This window comes from Pipra filicauda, unplaced genomic scaffold, assembly GCF_003945595.2.
Source record: "Pipra filicauda isolate LSUMZ 115617 unplaced genomic scaffold, ASM394559v2 scaffold238_size1193820_pilon, whole genome shotgun sequence".
Taxonomy (NCBI): Eukaryota; Metazoa; Chordata; class Aves; order Passeriformes; family Pipridae; genus Pipra; species Pipra filicauda.
In genome coordinates this window covers 766,165-784,925 of record NW_024104352.1, presented here as the reverse complement: position 1 = coordinate 784,925, position 18,761 = coordinate 766,165, and the positions used below count along the sequence as shown (strand labels likewise).

At 42.1% G+C, this 18,761-nt stretch overlaps 2 protein-coding genes across 2 annotated transcripts in view; one reads left to right on the top strand and one right to left on the bottom strand.

The window, feature by feature from the left end:
• Positions 1–226: 226 nt before the first annotated feature.
• On the top strand, positions 227–5,997 carry MESD (mesoderm development LRP chaperone). The gene is made up of 3 exons (XM_027746171.2): positions 227–507; positions 4,671–4,903; positions 5,650–5,997. Exons 1-3 carry the CDS (start codon positions 343–345, stop codon positions 5,912–5,914), a joined length of 663 nt encoding a protein of 220 aa, XP_027601972.1. The 5' UTR covers positions 227–342; the 3' UTR covers positions 5,915–5,997.
• Positions 5,998–14,062: 8,065 nt separating this feature from the next.
• Positions 14,063–18,761, bottom strand: part of LOC114001204 (cell migration inducing hyaluronidase 1) — a 109,517-nt gene continuing 104,818 nt past the window's right edge. Inside the window, exon 29 of the mRNA XM_027746190.2 lies at positions 14,063–17,686. Coding sequence (XP_027601991.1) covers positions 17,559–17,686 — 128 coding nt within the window. The 3' untranslated portion in view covers positions 14,063–17,558. The remainder of the gene's footprint in view (positions 17,687–18,761) is intronic.

Sequence of the window (18,761 nt, the reverse complement as noted above, 5' to 3'; positions counted from 1 at the left end):
CCCAGGAGCTGGGCCATCATTTATTTACTCATTTTAAAACCCGACAATGCCCAGCGTTCGCTCCCTGCAGGGCCGCGCCCGGGGGCGGCACCGCCGGGAGCGGCGCTTTGTGCCGGGACAGCGGCACCCGGGGCAGGCGGGAGGGGGTGTCCGCTGTCCCCCTCAGCACCGAGGAGCCGCCCTCGCTGCGGGGCAGCCGCTGCCTCCTCCTATCCCGAGCCCCTGCCCCCGTCCCGGCCGTGCCCGCCCCGCTCCGCCGCCTTCCCCGCTCCTCCTCCCGGCCCGGCCGCGCTGCCCCCGCCCATAAGGCGGCCGGGGCCGCCTTCCCGACAGCGGCAGAAGATGGCGGCGGCCGCGGGCTGGGCGCTGCTGGCCCTGGCGCTGTGTGTGAGCGCGGCGGTCGCGGCCGGAGGGCCCGAGGGGAAGCGGCGGGCGGGGCCGCCCAAGAAGAAGGACATTCGGGACTACAACGACGCGGACATGGCCCGGCTGCTGGAGCAGTGGGAGGTGCGGGAGGGGCCGGGACCACGCGGAGGGAGCCCCGGGGCTGCCGAGGAGCGGGGCCGGCCCCGCGCTGGAGCGGCCGCGCTTCCCGGCCCCGCAGGGGTTGGCGGCCCCGGGCCTGGTGGTGACCGGGAGGGCGGGATCCCCGAGCCCGGTGCAGGGTGGCAGGTGGCGGTTTGCTCCCTCCGAGCTTCTGGGTCCTTGTGGGGGGGTTGCGAAGTCCGGGCGAGGGCCACAGACGCGTCTCCTGGCGGAGCTGCCCTCAGCCTGCCCTGCCGCCCTGTCCCGCTTCCCGGCGCTCGGTGCACGCCAGCAGCCTGGGCATCTTAAAAATCAGGTTTTTTTAGAGTATTGAGGATTATTCATTTTGTGACCGAGGGGGTCATACCAGGAGGAATATTCATTTCACGTTTACGTGAATAGATATGTAGTGGTATTGGTTTGTGTTGGTTTTCTTATCGCTCCTCACAGTAAAGGCTTCTCATTCCAGCTCTCTTCGTCCTCCTTCACCCCCATCATCCCGCTGCCTTAACTTTCCTTGGTTTCCCATCACTCTCTTCTCCATGTGGTTGTCATGCTACTGTTCAGTTCCTTTCACTATTTTGTCTTCCATCATCTTCTGTTAAATGCCAGAGCACTCATCACTGTCATTTTCTCTTTCCCATGAGGTTTTTTCATGGAATATGTTGCACAAAAACTGAAGGAAATAATGGAGTGAAAACTTCTGTTTCCAATAACACCAGTTACAGCTGTAAGTCAAGGTGGAGAAGTAGGTTTTGAGTGTGAAATACAGTTGAAGTAACTTCCGTGAGAAGTAAGGATGCTTGCCTTGGTCCTGGTTTGAAGGTTGGGGACTTGTTCATCCCATGGACTGTTACTGTGTATCTGCCTTTAGGAAGGGAGGTTCTTAGAAAATTGAGTTAAAATTTGAAATAAAATCAGAAAAAAACCTCAAAGTTTGCCTTTCTGTTACTGGGATCAGCCAAGGACCCGGTAGTCCTAGCTGCTAAAAAATCAGGGCTTAAATGATAATATTGCCCAACTTCAACCAAATTTGGCATTGTAGGAAACAATCTTACGAGATGAGCATCTCTGAGTTTGAGCCAGATGCCTGGATGAAAGGGAGGCTCAGGTTAGTGCTGTTGTGAGACTGACTGTACTTTTGTCTGTGCCCTGTGGCACGCAGGTCAGGAGGCTGTTGAGGGTTTTTCCTCTTCAGCTGGAGCAGGTCTCTGATCCAGGCCACCATGTGCAGCACAAATGCTTGTGTGCAGATGTGGCAGAGTGGCGGTGGAGTTGCTGCTGCTCAGGCTGGTGTTGCCTCTGAGGAGAGACACAGAGAGCAGAGCCCCAAAAGAGCAGAGTTATTACTGAGGCAGGGCTCAACAATTAAGGGCTGTTTGGTCTCCGGGATGGTCAGCTGCATGGCATTTTGCCTGGTGGGAGTCAGGATGCACAGGGACCATGAAAGACTTGAGGGGGTGGTGGCTGGAGGACAGAGGAGAAAAAAGGGCATGAGTGCACTTGATGGAGTGGGATGAGAAACAAAGGGGCCATTGTGAATTTGGATAAGAGCAGGAATTATGCTCGGGAGTGAGGGGCACAGGGCATGGAACTGTACAGAATCAATTCAGTAGAGTGAGATGACTTCTAATTTTTTTTATTTCTCAGGCAATTAATCTGAAACCACTGGAGGATGGTGGCTATAACATGCCTGGGTTTGGCCATGAGCCTGGTGAGGCTGAGGCTGTGTCTCCAGCAGCCTTCCCAGCAGGAGCAGCCACCTCTCTGTGCCGGCTCTCGTGCTGCCCCTTGCACCATGTGCATGACTGCCTGGTGATCCAGGAGAGTGATCTAGTGGAAAACGAGTATAGGGAACAGGGAAAAGAGGCAGAGGCATTTCAGCAGCTTAGTTGCACAACTAGAGCTTGAAGGAAGGCACTGAGGGATTTCCCTCATGGAAGGGGACTCTCCAGAAGCCTTGAGTCCTGGGGAGCTGGAAACAGAACTGAGAATCTGGTCCGGAGGTCTCTCTGTTACTGAAAGGTCACGTGCTTTAAATAGTTCATTGTTGTTATAAGCTCAGGGTTTCTCAGGCTTGACTCTGAGCTAAGGTCATTGGATAGGTGGAGGAATTAAGTGACATGTTGCTAATGTTTTTAAATATAAAAATCCAGGGCATTTATGAGAAATGCGTGAGAATGGGGAGCTGAGGGGAGGAGCAAGGGAAGGCATATGTAATTATTACTGTGTCTGTAATGCTTTCCCTCTGGAACCTCATGCTACTGTTAAAGTGAATGAGTCTGCTAGACTTTTCAAAGGAAAAGCTTACGCTTCCAGGTTTTTACTTTGTAAATAGCTTTATAAACACTAAACTGCATGATAGTTTGTACAAGATCAAGAAAAGAATTGTCATTTAAGGGAGCTTTTGACAGCTTCTCATAATAGTTCCAATCAAACGGTAATAATACAGCTTTAGAAGCATTTAGTTGAATAGTTCAGGGAAAAATAGGTGGTATATGTTAGTAGGTTGTTGTCACTAAATCCGTAGTCAGTTTCTGTATTACGTAAGGAGTATTTGGAAACGTTTCTTTCTGCCTTTCTCTTTCAAAACTGTGAAATAAGCTGGCTTTGCACTAGCCAAACCAGACTAAATTAAGGATCAGTTTGCTTTTAATTCTGAAGAACGTTTTTCATTCAATCATGTAAGATTTTATATTTTTAGTGTAGTTCACCAATCTCAGCATTTTCCAGCTTCCTCCAAGATAAGTAATGTTCCCACTTACTGAGAGCAGTGGGACTTTCCTGGGGCTCTCCTTTCCTCCCAGTTCACTTAATATGAAAATTTCAAAGGCATGTGAACTACTTGAAGGCATTTCAGACTTGCAAAATTGAAACAGATATTTAGTAAGGAAAGAAAGGATAAAATCTAAGGCTTCTACAACTTTTGTTCGGTGGTACCTAAACTTTAGACACGCTTATCAGGAAGACAACAAACTCCATGGAAATGAGGTGGGGAAAGAACATAAGTCACTTGTATAAAACTTTAACCTTTAAAGGCTATGGTGTTGTAGGAGGATGATGTTGGGTTTGTGTACATGCCTGTGCAGAGATGTGAGGGTAATGCATACTAAGTCCTAAAAATCAAGCTTGGCTCCTGACCTTTGAGGCCTCTGAAGGGGATATCTTTAGGTATTGCTGCAGTTCATGTTCCTAATAGTCATGTGTATTTGAAGTCATGACAACACCTAAAATATCTGCCTTAATTCCTGCTTATTTACTAGTGCTTGGGTGGATGCCAGTGTAAGACTTATGGGTTTTTCTGTTCTATTTTTTGCTTTTTAATTCTATGATACAAACACTGTCTAAGAAATCAAGTTCTGGCTTAATGTAAGTTGTCACTATATTCACTCCTCTGTTGTGAGCTGTTTCAAGGGGCAGCAGTTTGAATTGTGCCTTTCTAAATATTTAAATGCCTGTCAGCCTCAGCAAAGTCATCAAGAGGGGTTTCTTTTCTTTTTTGTAAGAGTGATTTATTCTTGGTGATTATGTTGTCAGACTGTGAGCTGCATCTGTGCATGAGAAAAGTCATGAAACCTTTAATAAAATCTTCCTGTGGCATGAACATTGAAAATCTGAATTCATGTGGTTTTATTTATTTAAAGAAACAAAGAAAGGAAAATTAAATTCTCAAGCAATTGCATGATTCCCAGAGGTGAGTTTTGACCTCTGAAAGCAAAATGCAGATGAATGATTTTTTGTTTATGTGTATATGAGGGTTTTTTATTGTGACTTTCTTATTTCATCTCATATACTTAATACATTTTTGTGAAACTGTGAAGAAAAAAAAGTGTTATTTTATGAATTTCCTAGGTGGAATTGTATTGAATTAGCCTTGAGGCTGAAATATTTCTCAGTACATGGTAAAATGAAATTCTACCTGTCAATACAAAAATGTGTATCATTTTGAGGGGAGGGTTATAAATGGAAAGAGCACTCCTGAAACAAAAGTCACTGTTTCTTTTGGTTCCAAAATCTCCATCATTAAACTAAAAAATATTTTGTCAAAAAAGAGTTATTCTGTAAGCAAAGAAATTTAAAAAAAAAAAAAAAGAGCATCCTTTTGGAACACTTAATTTAAAGCCTCCTTGTCCTTTTCAAAACAGAAAGATGATGACATCGAAGAGGGAGATCTCCCTGAACACAAGAGGCCTCCAGCACCAATAGATTTCTCAAAAATTGATCCAGGCAAGCCTGAAAGCATCCTGAAGCTGACAAAAAAGGGGAAGACTTTGATGATGTTTGTCACGGTGTCGGGAAATCCCACAGAAAAGGAGACAGAAGAAATCACCAGCTTGTGGCAGGGCGGCCTCTTCAATGCCAACTACGACGTGCAAAGGTAAACTGGGATACACAAGGATAAAGTTCCTGCCTTTGCAGAACTCTTGTTTCTTTCTTCCTGAAAACCTTTTGAACTGTTCATCCTCTGTCATTCCCCACCTCCATAATCCCTTACTGTTTATTTGTTTCTGTATCACTTTATATTCCAATTTGTTTCAAGTCAGGCTACAAAACCACTGGTGTGGTGCACAAATCTTTTCAGTGCTTAGACATGGTGTGTTTATATATAGCCTGGATTCTTTTTTTCCTCATTACTTTTCAGCTATTTATCAATTTTAGCTGCTGTAGTTTGCCTTTATGTGCATAGTGGAAAACATCACACTTGGAAGACTTGTCACCACAAAAGGCCTTTTGTTCCCCTGGCTAAAAAAATGTGACTTTTTTTTTTCTTTCTCTCAGACAGAGGGGATCATTTTGAAACAGGAGAATGTTGCGCTCTTGTATTGAGGCTGAGAAGGGTTGCAGAAAGTGTATAAAGCAAATTCAGTGCTCATTAGTAGATTTTACATAGTCCCAAATTAGTTCTTAAATTTTCTTCATATTCTTGCCTCCTTATAAACTAATACAATTCATTCTTAAACATCCTAGAAGATTGTTCTCTTGTCCCCATCCCCAGGCAACAACAAGACCAGCATCTTTCTCTTAAATGTGTGCCTCAGTTGTGGAGGTGCTCTGAATTAAGCAAATGCTGTAGTATTTGAAAAGCACAGAGTTAACTGAAAAAGATATGGGTCTTTCCTTTAGGTTTATTGTTGGCTCCAATCGGGCCATCTTTATGCTCCGTGATGGTGGCTATGCCTGGGAGATCAAAGACTTCCTGATAAATCAAGAAAGGTGTGCGGATGTCACTCTGGAAGGTCAAGTTTATCCTGGCAAAGGAGCAGATGAAAATGAGAAAGGGAAAAACAAAACAAAACCTGAAAAAGCAAAGAAGAAAAAAGATGCCGAGAAGAAATCCAGTAGCATTAAAGAGGACAACCGAGCGACCAAACAGAGAGAGGAGCTATGACGGACGCGTTACCCAGACTGAACCATGCTCTGCTGCTCCTTGAAAGGAATCTCCTTATGAGTCTTGGGTTTTGGGGGGTGGAGGGGAGGAAGCAGAGACTACTGAGGTTTAAATTTTTGTGTTGAAATTCACCAGTTTACTCCTTACTGTTGGCCATTTGTTTAGTTACGGGAAAGATGACACTTCATACCGGCAATTGACTACTTTAGTTTGTAATTGTTTTATGCTTTTGTTGTTGTTTAAAATTAACATACGAATCTGTGTGTCTAACATCAAACTTAATTTAAGTGAAAAAGAAGAATTATGGTCTCAGAATACACTGATGTTCATCTGTAGATATCCATCTTGGATGTGCAAGTTGGTCATTGATTCACAGCTGCTGTCAGACAGCCAAGTGCAGTGCGAAAGGATTCTCTTGGAAGCCAGTTTGACAGACTCAGCTGGTGCAAAACTCCCAAAGTTGCAAAGAACAGTGTTACAGTGGCCAAAGATGCCTGAAATTACAGGGTTTAGGACATGTCTGGTTAGACTGCTTGTTTATTTAAAATAAACTTAATCTGTTCTGTCCCAAGAAATCCTTGGAAGTGCTAAGGAGCATGGTAGAAGCTAGGCAGGTACTCGGCTAATGCACTCCAAATCCATGCAGAAAGGAGATTCTGTGCCCTTCAGAAGTTAATGGAATTACAGCACCTGCATGAGCAGTATTGGGGTGAAAGGAAAAGCCAGATTCGGGGCATTCAGAACTGTGCCTGTGGAAGCAAATGTTATGTGTGCCCTGTTACCCAGATGGCGAGTGAAAAGAAATAGCTTTAACTCTGAAGTTAATTGGGTTTATTGATTTAACGGTTTGTTTAAATATTTGTAAAAGCACTAGTCACAATACAGAGTTAAAATTTTAGTTAGACATATCACTTACTGATGCTTAATAACCAGATTTGGGTTTGGTTGTTTTTTTTTTTTTTGGGTACAAATTCCTGACTGATGTGATTGATTGTAAATGACCACTCAATTTGAATACTACGAAGTTTGATGTATGGGAGCAAATACTTTATATAATTGGGAAGGTTATGTTGTTATTCAGAATGTATTCAGTCAAAAGCATTGCTTAGAATTGTTTGCCTTCTGCCTTACTCTCTGTTATAGGGACTAAATGCACCTAGTAGTATGGTCCACATAATTTTCCAGAGGATGAGCACAGTATTAACTGTCTTCATTCGATGCTAGTAAGATGTTACTTTAACTCTTTATTTAAGGTGCTAAAATCCAAGTGTTTTGGATAAAAGGTCCTACTTGAACCATAACGGTTGACCTTGTGGAATACTTCAGTATCAAAAGTACGAAACTGTGTTTGTTCTAAAATAAAAGATGTCACTAAACTTACTGTTTCACAGAGTAGTAAACCTTTTAAATAATTCTGCATTTGGTTAGGTATTCCAGGGGCAGACTAACTCATTTTTGGTTTCTGTATGTAAGGACTAAATGATGCTGATGAAGGTTCCGGGTGACCCATTTTATTTAATTTTAATTGTATTTGTGTGAATTTAGGATTAAAGAAAGCTTTCCAGCTGCACTTCATTAAATAGGTCTGTGCCTGTTTGAATGGAAAAATTAAAGTCATGTGTTTCTTCAGGATTAACTGTATTAATTTTTATATTCTGCTGTTAATCCGGATGTGTAGCGGAGTTGAGAAGTCTCAGTAGACATTTGGGTAGGAGAGATGTGCAGTCCATTTCTTGTTCATAACTAATTTATGATTTAGTCACATATTCTGGGTTTGCACCACCCTTTTTAAACAGTATTGCTTCTCATCTCAAGAGAGGAACAGAGGTGAGATGAAACTATAAAAATGAAATATTAATGAGGTTTTTCCTTTTTTAACTTAAATCTGTAGTATAGAGATGACAATTCAGATTTTGATCAAAAACACTGAAAATGCAGTTTTTGTAGTTCTCATGTTACGAAACATAAAAATGATTATTTTTTTTTTTGACAAATTGAATTTGAGAATGTTTGAGAAACAATTACTGCACTATAGCTATAGCCTAGCTTTTGAGAATAGATACTTTAGTCATTCATAAATCTACATTTACAGTAGGTTGGGGTTTTCCCCTTTGTAGTTAAAAGGAGCTTTGTCAAAATTGAACCAGGCACTTGACCAAGTTTTTTTGTTTGATTGTTTCTGAGTCATTAAGTTGCCTATGCCAAATGCAGGTAGGTCTTGTGCCCCATAGCTTATTAAAATTTCAAAGTGTTTAGGTTTGTTTGGGTTTTTGTTTGGGGGTTTTTTTTTAGGTTTTTAATAGGTATGATGACTTGGTAGTTGCTTTTAGATATAAAATACAAAATGCTGCCTTCAAGTAGGTTTTTTTGTCTTCCATTTTTCTTCTCCCTTTTTTTCATGCTTTACACTCAACACATAACTGAAATACACTACTAAGTATAATATGGCACTGTGGGGCAGGAACTGCTTTACCAGCCAGTCTTTCTCTGGTGTCACAGTTCATTACTCCAAAACAACTTAGATTGCCTTTTGAAACTGGCAAAGTCTTTGAGACCCTTGTACTTGTCCTGGTACAGTGTTACGTAAGCAAATTTTATTTAGTGATGATTTAAGAAGCCCAAATGCTATCACGCACATAAATTTATGTATATATAAAAATAAATGTCTTCAAAAAGTTACTTAAGGTCACTAACGTTCTATAAGTACCTCAGAAGATGAATTCTTCATTGGAGTCTTACCAGGCTTTCAATAACATATTTTTTTGGTTCTACATACAGGGCATTCAGATACCTCCTTTGGAACTAATTTCAACAGGTAGGGTGGTAATTATAGCTCTTACTATTTCCTTTTTATTTCAGTTCTATACAGAGGTACATGGAAAATCACCTGTTTTCATGACAGCTAAGTGTCTTTCTGTACAGAGGTACATGGAAAATCACCTGTTTTCATGACAGCTAAGTGTCTGCTGGCTTTCTCCCCCCAGCTTATTGGTTTGTCTGTTTAGTGCCATAACTAACTTTTCTAAGTTACTGTTATATTTTTAACACAGCTGTCCTTCTCAGAAAAAAACCCAATAGTTTGTCAATGATACTACACAAGATGTGGTTGCACTTTGTGAAAAATTTCCAATGGACAATCAACTTTTTATGTAATAAAATACTGGAAAAAATATTCTGGCTTTTTTTTTTTTTTTTTTTTTTTTTTTTTTTGTTGGGGGGGAGGTTTGTGGTGTTTTGTTGTGGCTTTTCTGTTGTTTAAGATAAGGCACACAGTATATATTAGCATTATCTGTTTTACTAAGAAAAAAAGTCAATTTACATCCTGACCTACAAGATTACAGGTGCATCCACTGTTCTTGAGGGCTGAACTTCATCAGCAAGTAGGGAATTTGATGTTTAAATTGCCAGGACCAGGGCTCAGAAGACCCAAGGCAAGTTCAGGCTGCAGTGAGTGAATGAATGCTGGCAATTGAATTTATAACAAATTGTAGAATCATTTAGGTTGGAAAAGATCTTTAAGATCATCAAGTCCACCAGCTACTAAATCCTACTAATTAAGAGATGCAAGCAGTGTCCATAATCATTTAAGAAGGACAGGAATTGCAAGTGCTGTTGTTACAACACTGCTAAGATTTGTCTGTGATGGTGCAGTGATGTTCCCTCTAACGCCCTACCTGTTGCCAGCCTTCCCTCTATCTCCTGCACATCCTGTCTCTTTATACACATCACTTGCCAGCAGGGAAGTTTGTGATTCCCATTTTTTTTTCAGCTTCTCAGAGTTTACCTTTAGCTTTGTTACTGTATTTATTATTAGGTGATCTCCCAATTTCTAAAATTCTATCTTTAAGCCTGTTATGACAATTGGGACAGGATTTCTGATTTTTACTTAGAGTGGTCAAAGCATTTCTCTGAACAGTCAGGTCAGCCTTGACTTCTAGGAGACTCAATGTTCCTGTTACTGTTCCTAAACTCTTTCAATTTTCTCCTGAAAAGGAAATCATAAATTAATACACCAGTTTGCTAAGATACAGAACAACCTACTTTTGTCTGATACTTGGCTGCTGTTCTCAAGGGGTTTATGGTAAGGCTTGGAAATTATTTCCAGTCTTTATCTGTGGCTCATTTCCTTTTCTATTCAAGGAGTAGCACCATTTGCCTTTTCCAGGTTTGTTTTTTTTTAATTGCACTGGACATTTATAGAAATTTAAAGAACCCGTGCCTGAATACTGGGAGGCCCCGTTTTTAAAATGCCTATTTCATTGGTACTCTCGTGTTTCTCATTACTAAGATTATTGACATCCTAATAGGTCCATTGATACATTTCCATTTGATCTTTCTCTGAGATAAAATTAACTATTTTTGCATATAGTATTTTCTGTCTTTCATACTGTGCCATTTTAACAGGACAAAACCCACTGAATTCAGGTAAAATATCAAATTGCAAGGAAGGCTAGAGCTGCTTGGATTCAAGAAGGAAAAACACTCCACTTGGATTTTTGGTTGATGGTATCTTTTCTCCTCCAGTAGAGAAGTCAGGTGATGTAGGGGGTTGGAGTTCTCTGCAGTGCAGGTTTGGATTAGCATTTAAAAAGCTGATGTAACATTGCAATCAAGCATGACACAGTGTGCCAGCCTTTAGCCAAGGACAGCTGGTAAATGCTTTGTTTCTTTCCCATGTATTCTATTTTCACTGCTGATACTGGTGTTGCCTGGGTTATCAGTGACATTATATCATTGTTTCTGTAATATGAAAACCAGATCTGTTAACCACCATTTAAATTAACAGTAATAATTGATCTTAAAAAAAATTCGGGCTATATATATTAATTTTTTATTATTATTACATAGGCATTGGTATTGTGAGAGGAAGAAACAGGACAGTTAAAGGAGCTCTGAAAGAGCAGCACAGAGGTGACCTGTATCAGAGTTCTGAATATTCAGGTGGCTCAGTGACTGCTGGGGCTGTGACAATAATCCTATTGGTAACATCCTTGGCCTGGACGTGGCATGAAATGGGGAAAGAATGTGTTGATTCTTGACACCTCTCAGAAACAGAAACTTTTTTCTTTCTTAGCCCACAATTGCTGTGTCTCTGCTCTGTTGCCGTTGGACAGAAGAGACCCTCGTTTTTTACAGAATAGGGACTAAAATGATCGAATTCATGAGGTTTATAACCAAAACTTTTTTTTTCCCTTAGGTAATTTAGTGGTACTTCCAAAAAAACTGTGTCCATCTTTACTGCCTATAGCATCTGCTGCTTTTAAAGGTAATTATTAGCTATATCTGAACAAAGGCTGGACTTCTCCATTGGTGCCATGCTCACTAATTCTGTGGGGAGCACTGACCAGAGCATTGAGCACTCCTTAAATCATTAATATTTAAAGCCATTTGAGTGCCTTCACTGACAGCAGAGTTACATGTCAACAAGGCTCTGTGTGTGCTGGAAAGAGCAAGGCCCTGGAATTTGCTTGCAAGGTGCAAGGATTGATCAGCACCATGAAGTGACCTGGATCTTGCTGTAACTTATGTAAAGTTTTCTTTGTAATGAGGAAGACTGAATTATACAGGAATAATTGTACTGCAAAGGTGTATTGGAAAAAAAAATAGTGTGGTTGAGCACATGGTGAGTCAATGAAGAAACAGAGGTTTAATATGTGTATTTATGTGATAATATGTATATTATTTCCCAGATCCATGCCCACAGGCCATCCTGTATATTTGATTGGGTTTTGGTTTTTTTAACTTGTCCTCAGTGCAACTTTTATTTCATTCAACTTCTTTTGCAAAAACTAAAAATAAGTCAGTTTTCATCCCCCTCATCTAAACTGATATTTCGTATCAGTTAAGTGCATAACTTAAATTACACAATACTTTTGTATGGATATTTTATTATTCATCCTGTCAGTTGTAACCACAGCCATACCCCTGTGATTTGATAGTCAGCTGTTGATTTTCAGGTGCTGTAAAACATGTTAATAACTGTGTGGACTTTAGATAATTGCAGTTATAACAGGATGGAGTTGCCAGGGAGATTAATGGAAGCCCAGACATGCAAGTGCTTTGGCATTTAGGGCAGCAGTTGAGCAGGAGATTTTGAAAAACTCAACTTTCTTTGCTTTGATGTGGCTGCCAGGTGGTTTGTTGTGAACTAATGAGCTGTGTAACCTAACAAGGGAAAGGCCACTTTCCATCTTATCACTGATCCTCCCAACCCCTGTTCCCACATAGCACCACCATTTAAGCCATATTGGTGAGTTCTCAGATAACCCGAGTGAGGCCTGAAATATATTTCAGACACATTGTTATTTTCAGCAGTAGTGATAAGCCAGGACAGTTTCTCTTTCTGGGATGAGAAAATCAACTTTAGATTTGTAACAGGGCAGACCATGCTCAACAGACATCCAAATGCTGAAGTGGTACCAGTTGAATACTGGAACTGGACTACGGGAAAGCAGAAATAAAAGTCAAGGCGACTGCAATTATTTCCTGGGGTATTGCTATCAACTGACAGACCCTTGGGTTTCAGGTGAGGTATCTGTGCTTTAAGAAACATTATCCTGTACTACTCATCCAACACTAACAATAGGAGAGGAGATGAGGTTACGGTGGATCTGGGAATTTCATTTGATCTCACATTACACCCTTGGGCAAAGGAGGAGAAATAGTTATTTTTAAGTGGCTTCCTCTAGAGCAATGTTCTGTTGAGTTCTGTCACTGCTCCCTTATCAAAGGCCCCTTTCCATGTCCTGGTACCACTCCTGACTGTTGAGATACTACATCTGAGACTTAGAAACTGCAAATCATTCTGTTTGCAAAGTGATGGAGACCTTGGGTTTTGTTTTTAAGTTTATACAGTGAGTGTAAGTGTTGGGTTCATCTCCATGGCCAAGGGATCACCACAGGGAGGAGCTTCTGGAGGTGTGTTTGGTGAAGAAGCCGTGCAAGAGGAAGGGTGTAGCTGCAGTGGTGGTTTCTACACATCCCTCCCCCATCCTTTGGTCAGAAAGAAAGTGGGGTGACGGAACAGCCTCTGGGACAGCTGCTGAGATGCCCTTTGGGGCGCAAAAAGCCTGGACACATCACAGTGGCTTCAGCTTCTGGTGGAGGTGATGCACTGGCTGCTCTGAAGGTCTGCAAAGGTTGCATAAAATGCACTTTGGGGACTTGGTAAAACATTTCTTATGGTCCAGCAGATTTGGAAGAATCAAAGCTCTGTGAAGCAGCGCAGGGAGCATCCCTACCTCCTGTGGCTGCCAGCAGAAGCTGTGAGAGCTCAGGCGCTTGTTGCCCAGAAGAGGCTGACAAGGAGTGTGACGCTCAGCTGGGACATCACTGTCATGTGGGATAGGGAAGCGCTGGGAGAGCCGGGAACGGAACCACCCGGGGCACGGCGGGAGCGGGAGCTGCGCCCAGAGCGGCCGCGAGAGGGAGCTCGCGGACAGGGAACGGCTGCGCCGGCAATTACAGATAAACGATATATAATTAATATAATATAATATATATGTATCAGTAATTCGAATTGTACACAAGTGGGCAGGGTGCATTTCCAGTTTCCTGACCTGTCATCTCCTCTAATGCACTAGCTACTGTTTTGATACTTGGTTAAAAAATAAATGTGTTTGGATGTTAGAAATGCTGATTGCTCCATAAAAAAAAAAATCCCATTCCGGTTTTGGACCCTACAAAAGGTTTATAGTAGAGTCTGCCCAGCTGGCACCATCTCAGGGTGAAAATTTTACAAAGTCTTACTTGATGTGACAGTGAAATTCTCATAAGCCTTGATAGCTGCCCACTACAAAAACTTTGTACACGTTTTATATATTATTGCCATATATATATTCACTCCATGTTCACCCTATTCAATGAAAAAATAAGTTTTGGGAACAAGGGAACAAGATTTTTATTTTAATCTACTAACAGTCCCCCACCTGCCCCAAATACAGGCCTTTCCAATGGCTGCCCACTATAATATCCCCCTTCCTAGTTCCATTTCCTTCCTTTTCCATCTTCCTCTCTCAGATCTTGCAAGTGTGTGATGGGGCAGGCAGTGAAATGTGCTGAGGTCTGTGCAGACCGGCCAGCAAATGCACACAGGGGGTTGTTTGGCCCCCTGGGTTTTGTCTTTTCAAATAAGTAGGGAGTCAAAAATAAAATAAGAAATTTGCACTCGATATTTATTTTGATAAACAATTGTGTACTCCAAACAACTACATGTTATTTCATTTGTAAGCCACAATCTGTTGGAACCAATGTCCCAAGAGCTCTTGTCATCATAAACCCGACAGTCAATGCATTACCACGGTCTGCGGACACAGAGAGCTTCCAAGTGCAAAGCAGATTATCAGAAAAGACATATTGCTGACCTCCTTAACAACCTGGACAATGCTCAACTCCAGTAAAAATGCTTCATATGTCTGCAATTTAGTTGTCTTAGTGCCATTGTAATAAATTAATAGAAAATATATCTTTTTTCATTGGAAAGTCTATAAGAAAATGTACAAACATCTAACTCCGAAAAAGGACCAGCTGTTTCGGCGACAGGTAAAACAAGCATTCAAACAGAGGCAAAAAAAACCCCAAACATCCAAACAAACAAAGAGACAAACAAACAAAATGCAATCAAAAACCCCCACTCTACCAATGGCAACTGCATAGGCAAACACGGAAACATCTGCAGTAATAAAACATTAAAAGAGGGTCACTGCAGCTTGTGCAGCGACTGTACAGGATGAACAAGGAACAAGCAGTCAGGTAATTCACTAGTCAGAATGTGCACGTGCAGTTTCTAGAACAGTCAAAGATTAAACAGTAATCGTATGGCACAAAGCTCTTGCTGACTGGTGATGGTATCAGGCTTCATTCTGTCTTCAGAGCAACACACTGACTCCACCCATGAAGGTCAACGGGAGCCCTTTGCATTTCACTGGCATGGCTGTCCCGGTACACGGCCACAATGCTCTGCTATCCCTCGGGATTACAGACTGCAGTGATTCCCTACTCCATATTCACAGCGTGAGACCCACCCGAGCTCCAAAACAGGCCCCATGTGACAAGCTCTGCATGATAGAACAAGCTACTTAAAAGTTTTCTTCTCTTAATAAGAGGAGATTTTTAGGAAAGAAAAAAAAGTTTTTTTCCTAGAGCCAAGTCTTATGATTTCACCCTGAGAATTCCCAAAACAGTAAAATCAGAACCTACACTTCAGCATAAAGGCAGCTGCTGTAGAAGCTGAACAAACCTGTCAGGGGATAGACCCACCTGGTGTGATCCTCCTGGCCATGTATACACTTACAGGGAGCAGGAGAGGGGAAATGGTTGTGGCCAGTGAAGCACCACAGAGGGCAACCCCTGCCCTGGGGGTCGTACAAAGCCAGATCCCACTCCAGGCATATTCCAAGCCCAGTTTTCCTGCCCACCATCTGTTAAGTGCTCAGAAATACTCCTGCTTTGGTCCATCTCTTGAAAGCAAGTGTATTCCACCAACACTGGTGCAATGGCATCAATGCAATTTGCTCAGGGCAGTGAAAAGGTTTAGATAACCCAGACTGATGGACTCAAGGGACTTCTTGTCAGTTTGTTCCCTTGACTTCATGGATGTGGCTCCATTTTGGCCATCTGAGAACATCAGATAAACAATGTTTGTGCGATCATGGTTGAACCACCAGTGAGACTGACTCTTTCATGTTTGGAATAGTTTGTTAAGTCCGCAAACCATCCTAAGAATTTGGGGAAAAAACCAATCCACCTTACTTGCCTTTTACAAGTGTTGGCCATTCATTCTGGAAACAGCACAAGTGCCTGAGGAACATTTGTTAACAGACTCTTGTTGGGAAGCAGGGAGGGAACACTTGGCTCTTCCTTCTTCGTTTTTTTTTCCAAATACAATACACATGACATTCCATGAATTTGAAACAATTATATAATAAGACTGAAAAGAACATTTCCAGTTTCAAAACCCAGGAGAGGCTTGAGAGGAATGTAACTTACAGGATTACCTAAATTTTACTCATGGTTGCTTTGACTTTCAGAGTGACTGATCTAAACCAGGCTTATAGAGTACAGCACCTGCCCAGCCTTTGGAATGACACACGAAATCCTTGCTTTTCAGTCTAGCTGCAAGGTAGCATTTTGGATACTGTGGGGGAAAAGCAATTTAATTACATAAATTTTACTTAAGACAGAGCAAAATGAAGTAGCCATCAGCAACTATAATAATTTATGTGGCAATGGGGACAGGCAGGGATAAAGTGGGGAAACAAACCCAAATATTATTGGCAAAATTGTCATTCTATGCACTTTAAAAGGTTCATCATCCTGTCTTTTACACTTCCCCCCTGCCCTCAGATTTCTTAGAACAGCCACAGCCTCCAGAGACGCCTTCATGGCATTTCTGAGCAACACACAGAAATATTATTAAACACTAGAAGTGCTTTCAGTGTTTTACAAGGTAGTGTTTACTTTCCCAGCTTCAAGAGATGCCCCTGTAGAGTCCTGATTCACACTAATCTGCCTTCATTACCCAAGTATTGTTTCAAGCAGGGGGACAGGAGGTACGAGACATCCAACTAGTGCATGGGGATTCCCACTTTAATTCTTCAGCTGCCTGGTAAGACCTCTGTCACCTTTCATGCAGGTCTCATGTAACTCTTCCAGGAGGACCAAGACAATAATATCCTTAAGCCTGAGGACAGGATTAGAAAGCAACACACAGCAGAGCAGTCTGATCCTGTTCCCTCTGATGTCCTGGGAAAGGCGAGGACATTATCTGATGTTGAATAAGGTAAGTCTCAGTATTCCTAGCTAAAAACTGGAAGCCCTGAAAGGAATGGCTTTAACTGGCAACCATAAACCCTCCAGACTGATCCTGAACACTATTATACAGAGGGGAAAGGTTGTATGCGAAAGGCTGAGAAAATACATGTGCTAATTGGCATTGCTCTCCTTCTAGCAGAAATATGTGGTTTCATCAGTCTCCACTGGCATGTTTTGTCTGCTCCTTTTCTCATCTCTTCCCCAACTATGTGCCTTGGGTTGCATGTACAAAACACAACCCAAAGAGCTTGATCAAACCTCACAGAAGCTTTAGGATAAATGCCTACTGTCCAGTCACATTTCCCAGCATCTAATTAATCGTTCAAATATATACTCTTTCTGCCTCAGATTGTCAACCAGCCTTTGAACTGACATTCCACGTGTATGTGAGCAGCTGGTTACACTACTGAAAAAAAAAGTGTTTGGACAACTCAGAGGCTGGTAAAAGCAACAATCCTCAATGGCCTTTAGACCTAGATCTCTCCCTTGGAGAGGCAGCACGTAGGTTAGTCTGTCACAGGGGCGCTGATAAAACCAGCACCTGGTAAGAACAGGTCAAACCTCGCTTAGTAACACGAGAGTCGACGCGGCATCGGTGTGCGAGCCCAGCCGGGTGGGGCTGGCGATCACAGGACACACGCTGGTCACAGAGGAAGGCTTTTCTGTCACATGTGGTCACTCTAGCTACTTACAGTAAGATTTCTTTTTGAACAGCAACAACAACAACAAAATGCTACACCTGGTGTGCAGGCTGGCGAGGCGCCTGCGGCGAGCGCTCAGTAGTCCGTCCCATGGGGCAGTGCTGGCAGCCAGGAGGCACAGCAGGGTGTCCTCACAACTTCATTTTCTTCACCACAGGGATTGGCAGTGCTTGGTAGATTTTAGCTGAGTCCTCGTTAGTGACCAGCTTCACCCAGACAGGGCGGAAGCTGCCTTTGAAGCCAACAAAAGCCATTTTTTCTGCAAATCAGAGCAAATATATCAGGAGTGCATCAAGGCTGAGCCAGAAAACCACCTGTGTGCACAGCTATGCCCCATGGCTGGATGGGTGCAGGTTCATAAGAGCACCCTCATGCACACAAACTTTGGCAACATGCATTCTCCAGGTACTAAAGAAATATTTTCCTAATTTAGCCTAATTAAAATTTTATTTGCATTTTGTATGCTTCCGTTAAGTAACAGGAGAAAGTGAGAAGAAGAAAAACCTTTGTAGCAGGCAGCTTCAGCTGTCTGTTGAAGCTCTTATTATTTGCATGGTGGTTATATTCAAACTCCTTTCCTGCTTGGGGAAGGGAGGGGAATGATCAAAGAATCCTAGAATTGTTTGGTTGGAAGTGACCTTAAAGATCATCTAGTTCAACTCTCCTGCCATGGGCAGGGACACCTTCCACTAGACCAGGCTGAGTCCCATCCAACCCGGCCTTGAACACTTCCAGGAATGGGGCATCCACAACCTCTCTGGCAACCTGTGCCATGGCCTCACCACCCTCACAGGAAAGAATTTCGGGACAATAGACAAGACCTATATTAGTGAGTATAACATACACACAGCACCAGAAGAAAGCATGCCAAAAGCTCACAGAGCTGATTGGAGCAACATGCATACAGAGCAGTATTCTACTGCAATATGTGATGCTCTGAAATCAGTACGCTTTGTGCCATAAAGCTGGAATTATTTCAAGAGAAAATCAGATAAAAATAAGTTCAGACAAGTAAAAAATCCTGGTTTCAGGCACTTAGTGTGGAAAAAGGTCCAATATTCCTATTGTTAAAATGTCTTTTTATTTAAAATTAATCTGGAAAAGCAGATCCCCTAAATTACCTACTTTTAAGAACAACTGCCAGAATCCTTTTTCCATCTACAGTTTTAAACTGAGTGCTGTTATCCAAAGCTGCAGTGGATACAACCTTACAGAATAAATAAATTATTGGTCCCAGGATGTTTGAGCACATGCTGATAGAAACGAGCAAGGCAAAGTTTAGAAGCAGAGAAAAGGTCCCTTTACTGGAACCCTGTGAGGGAAATAGATCAAAA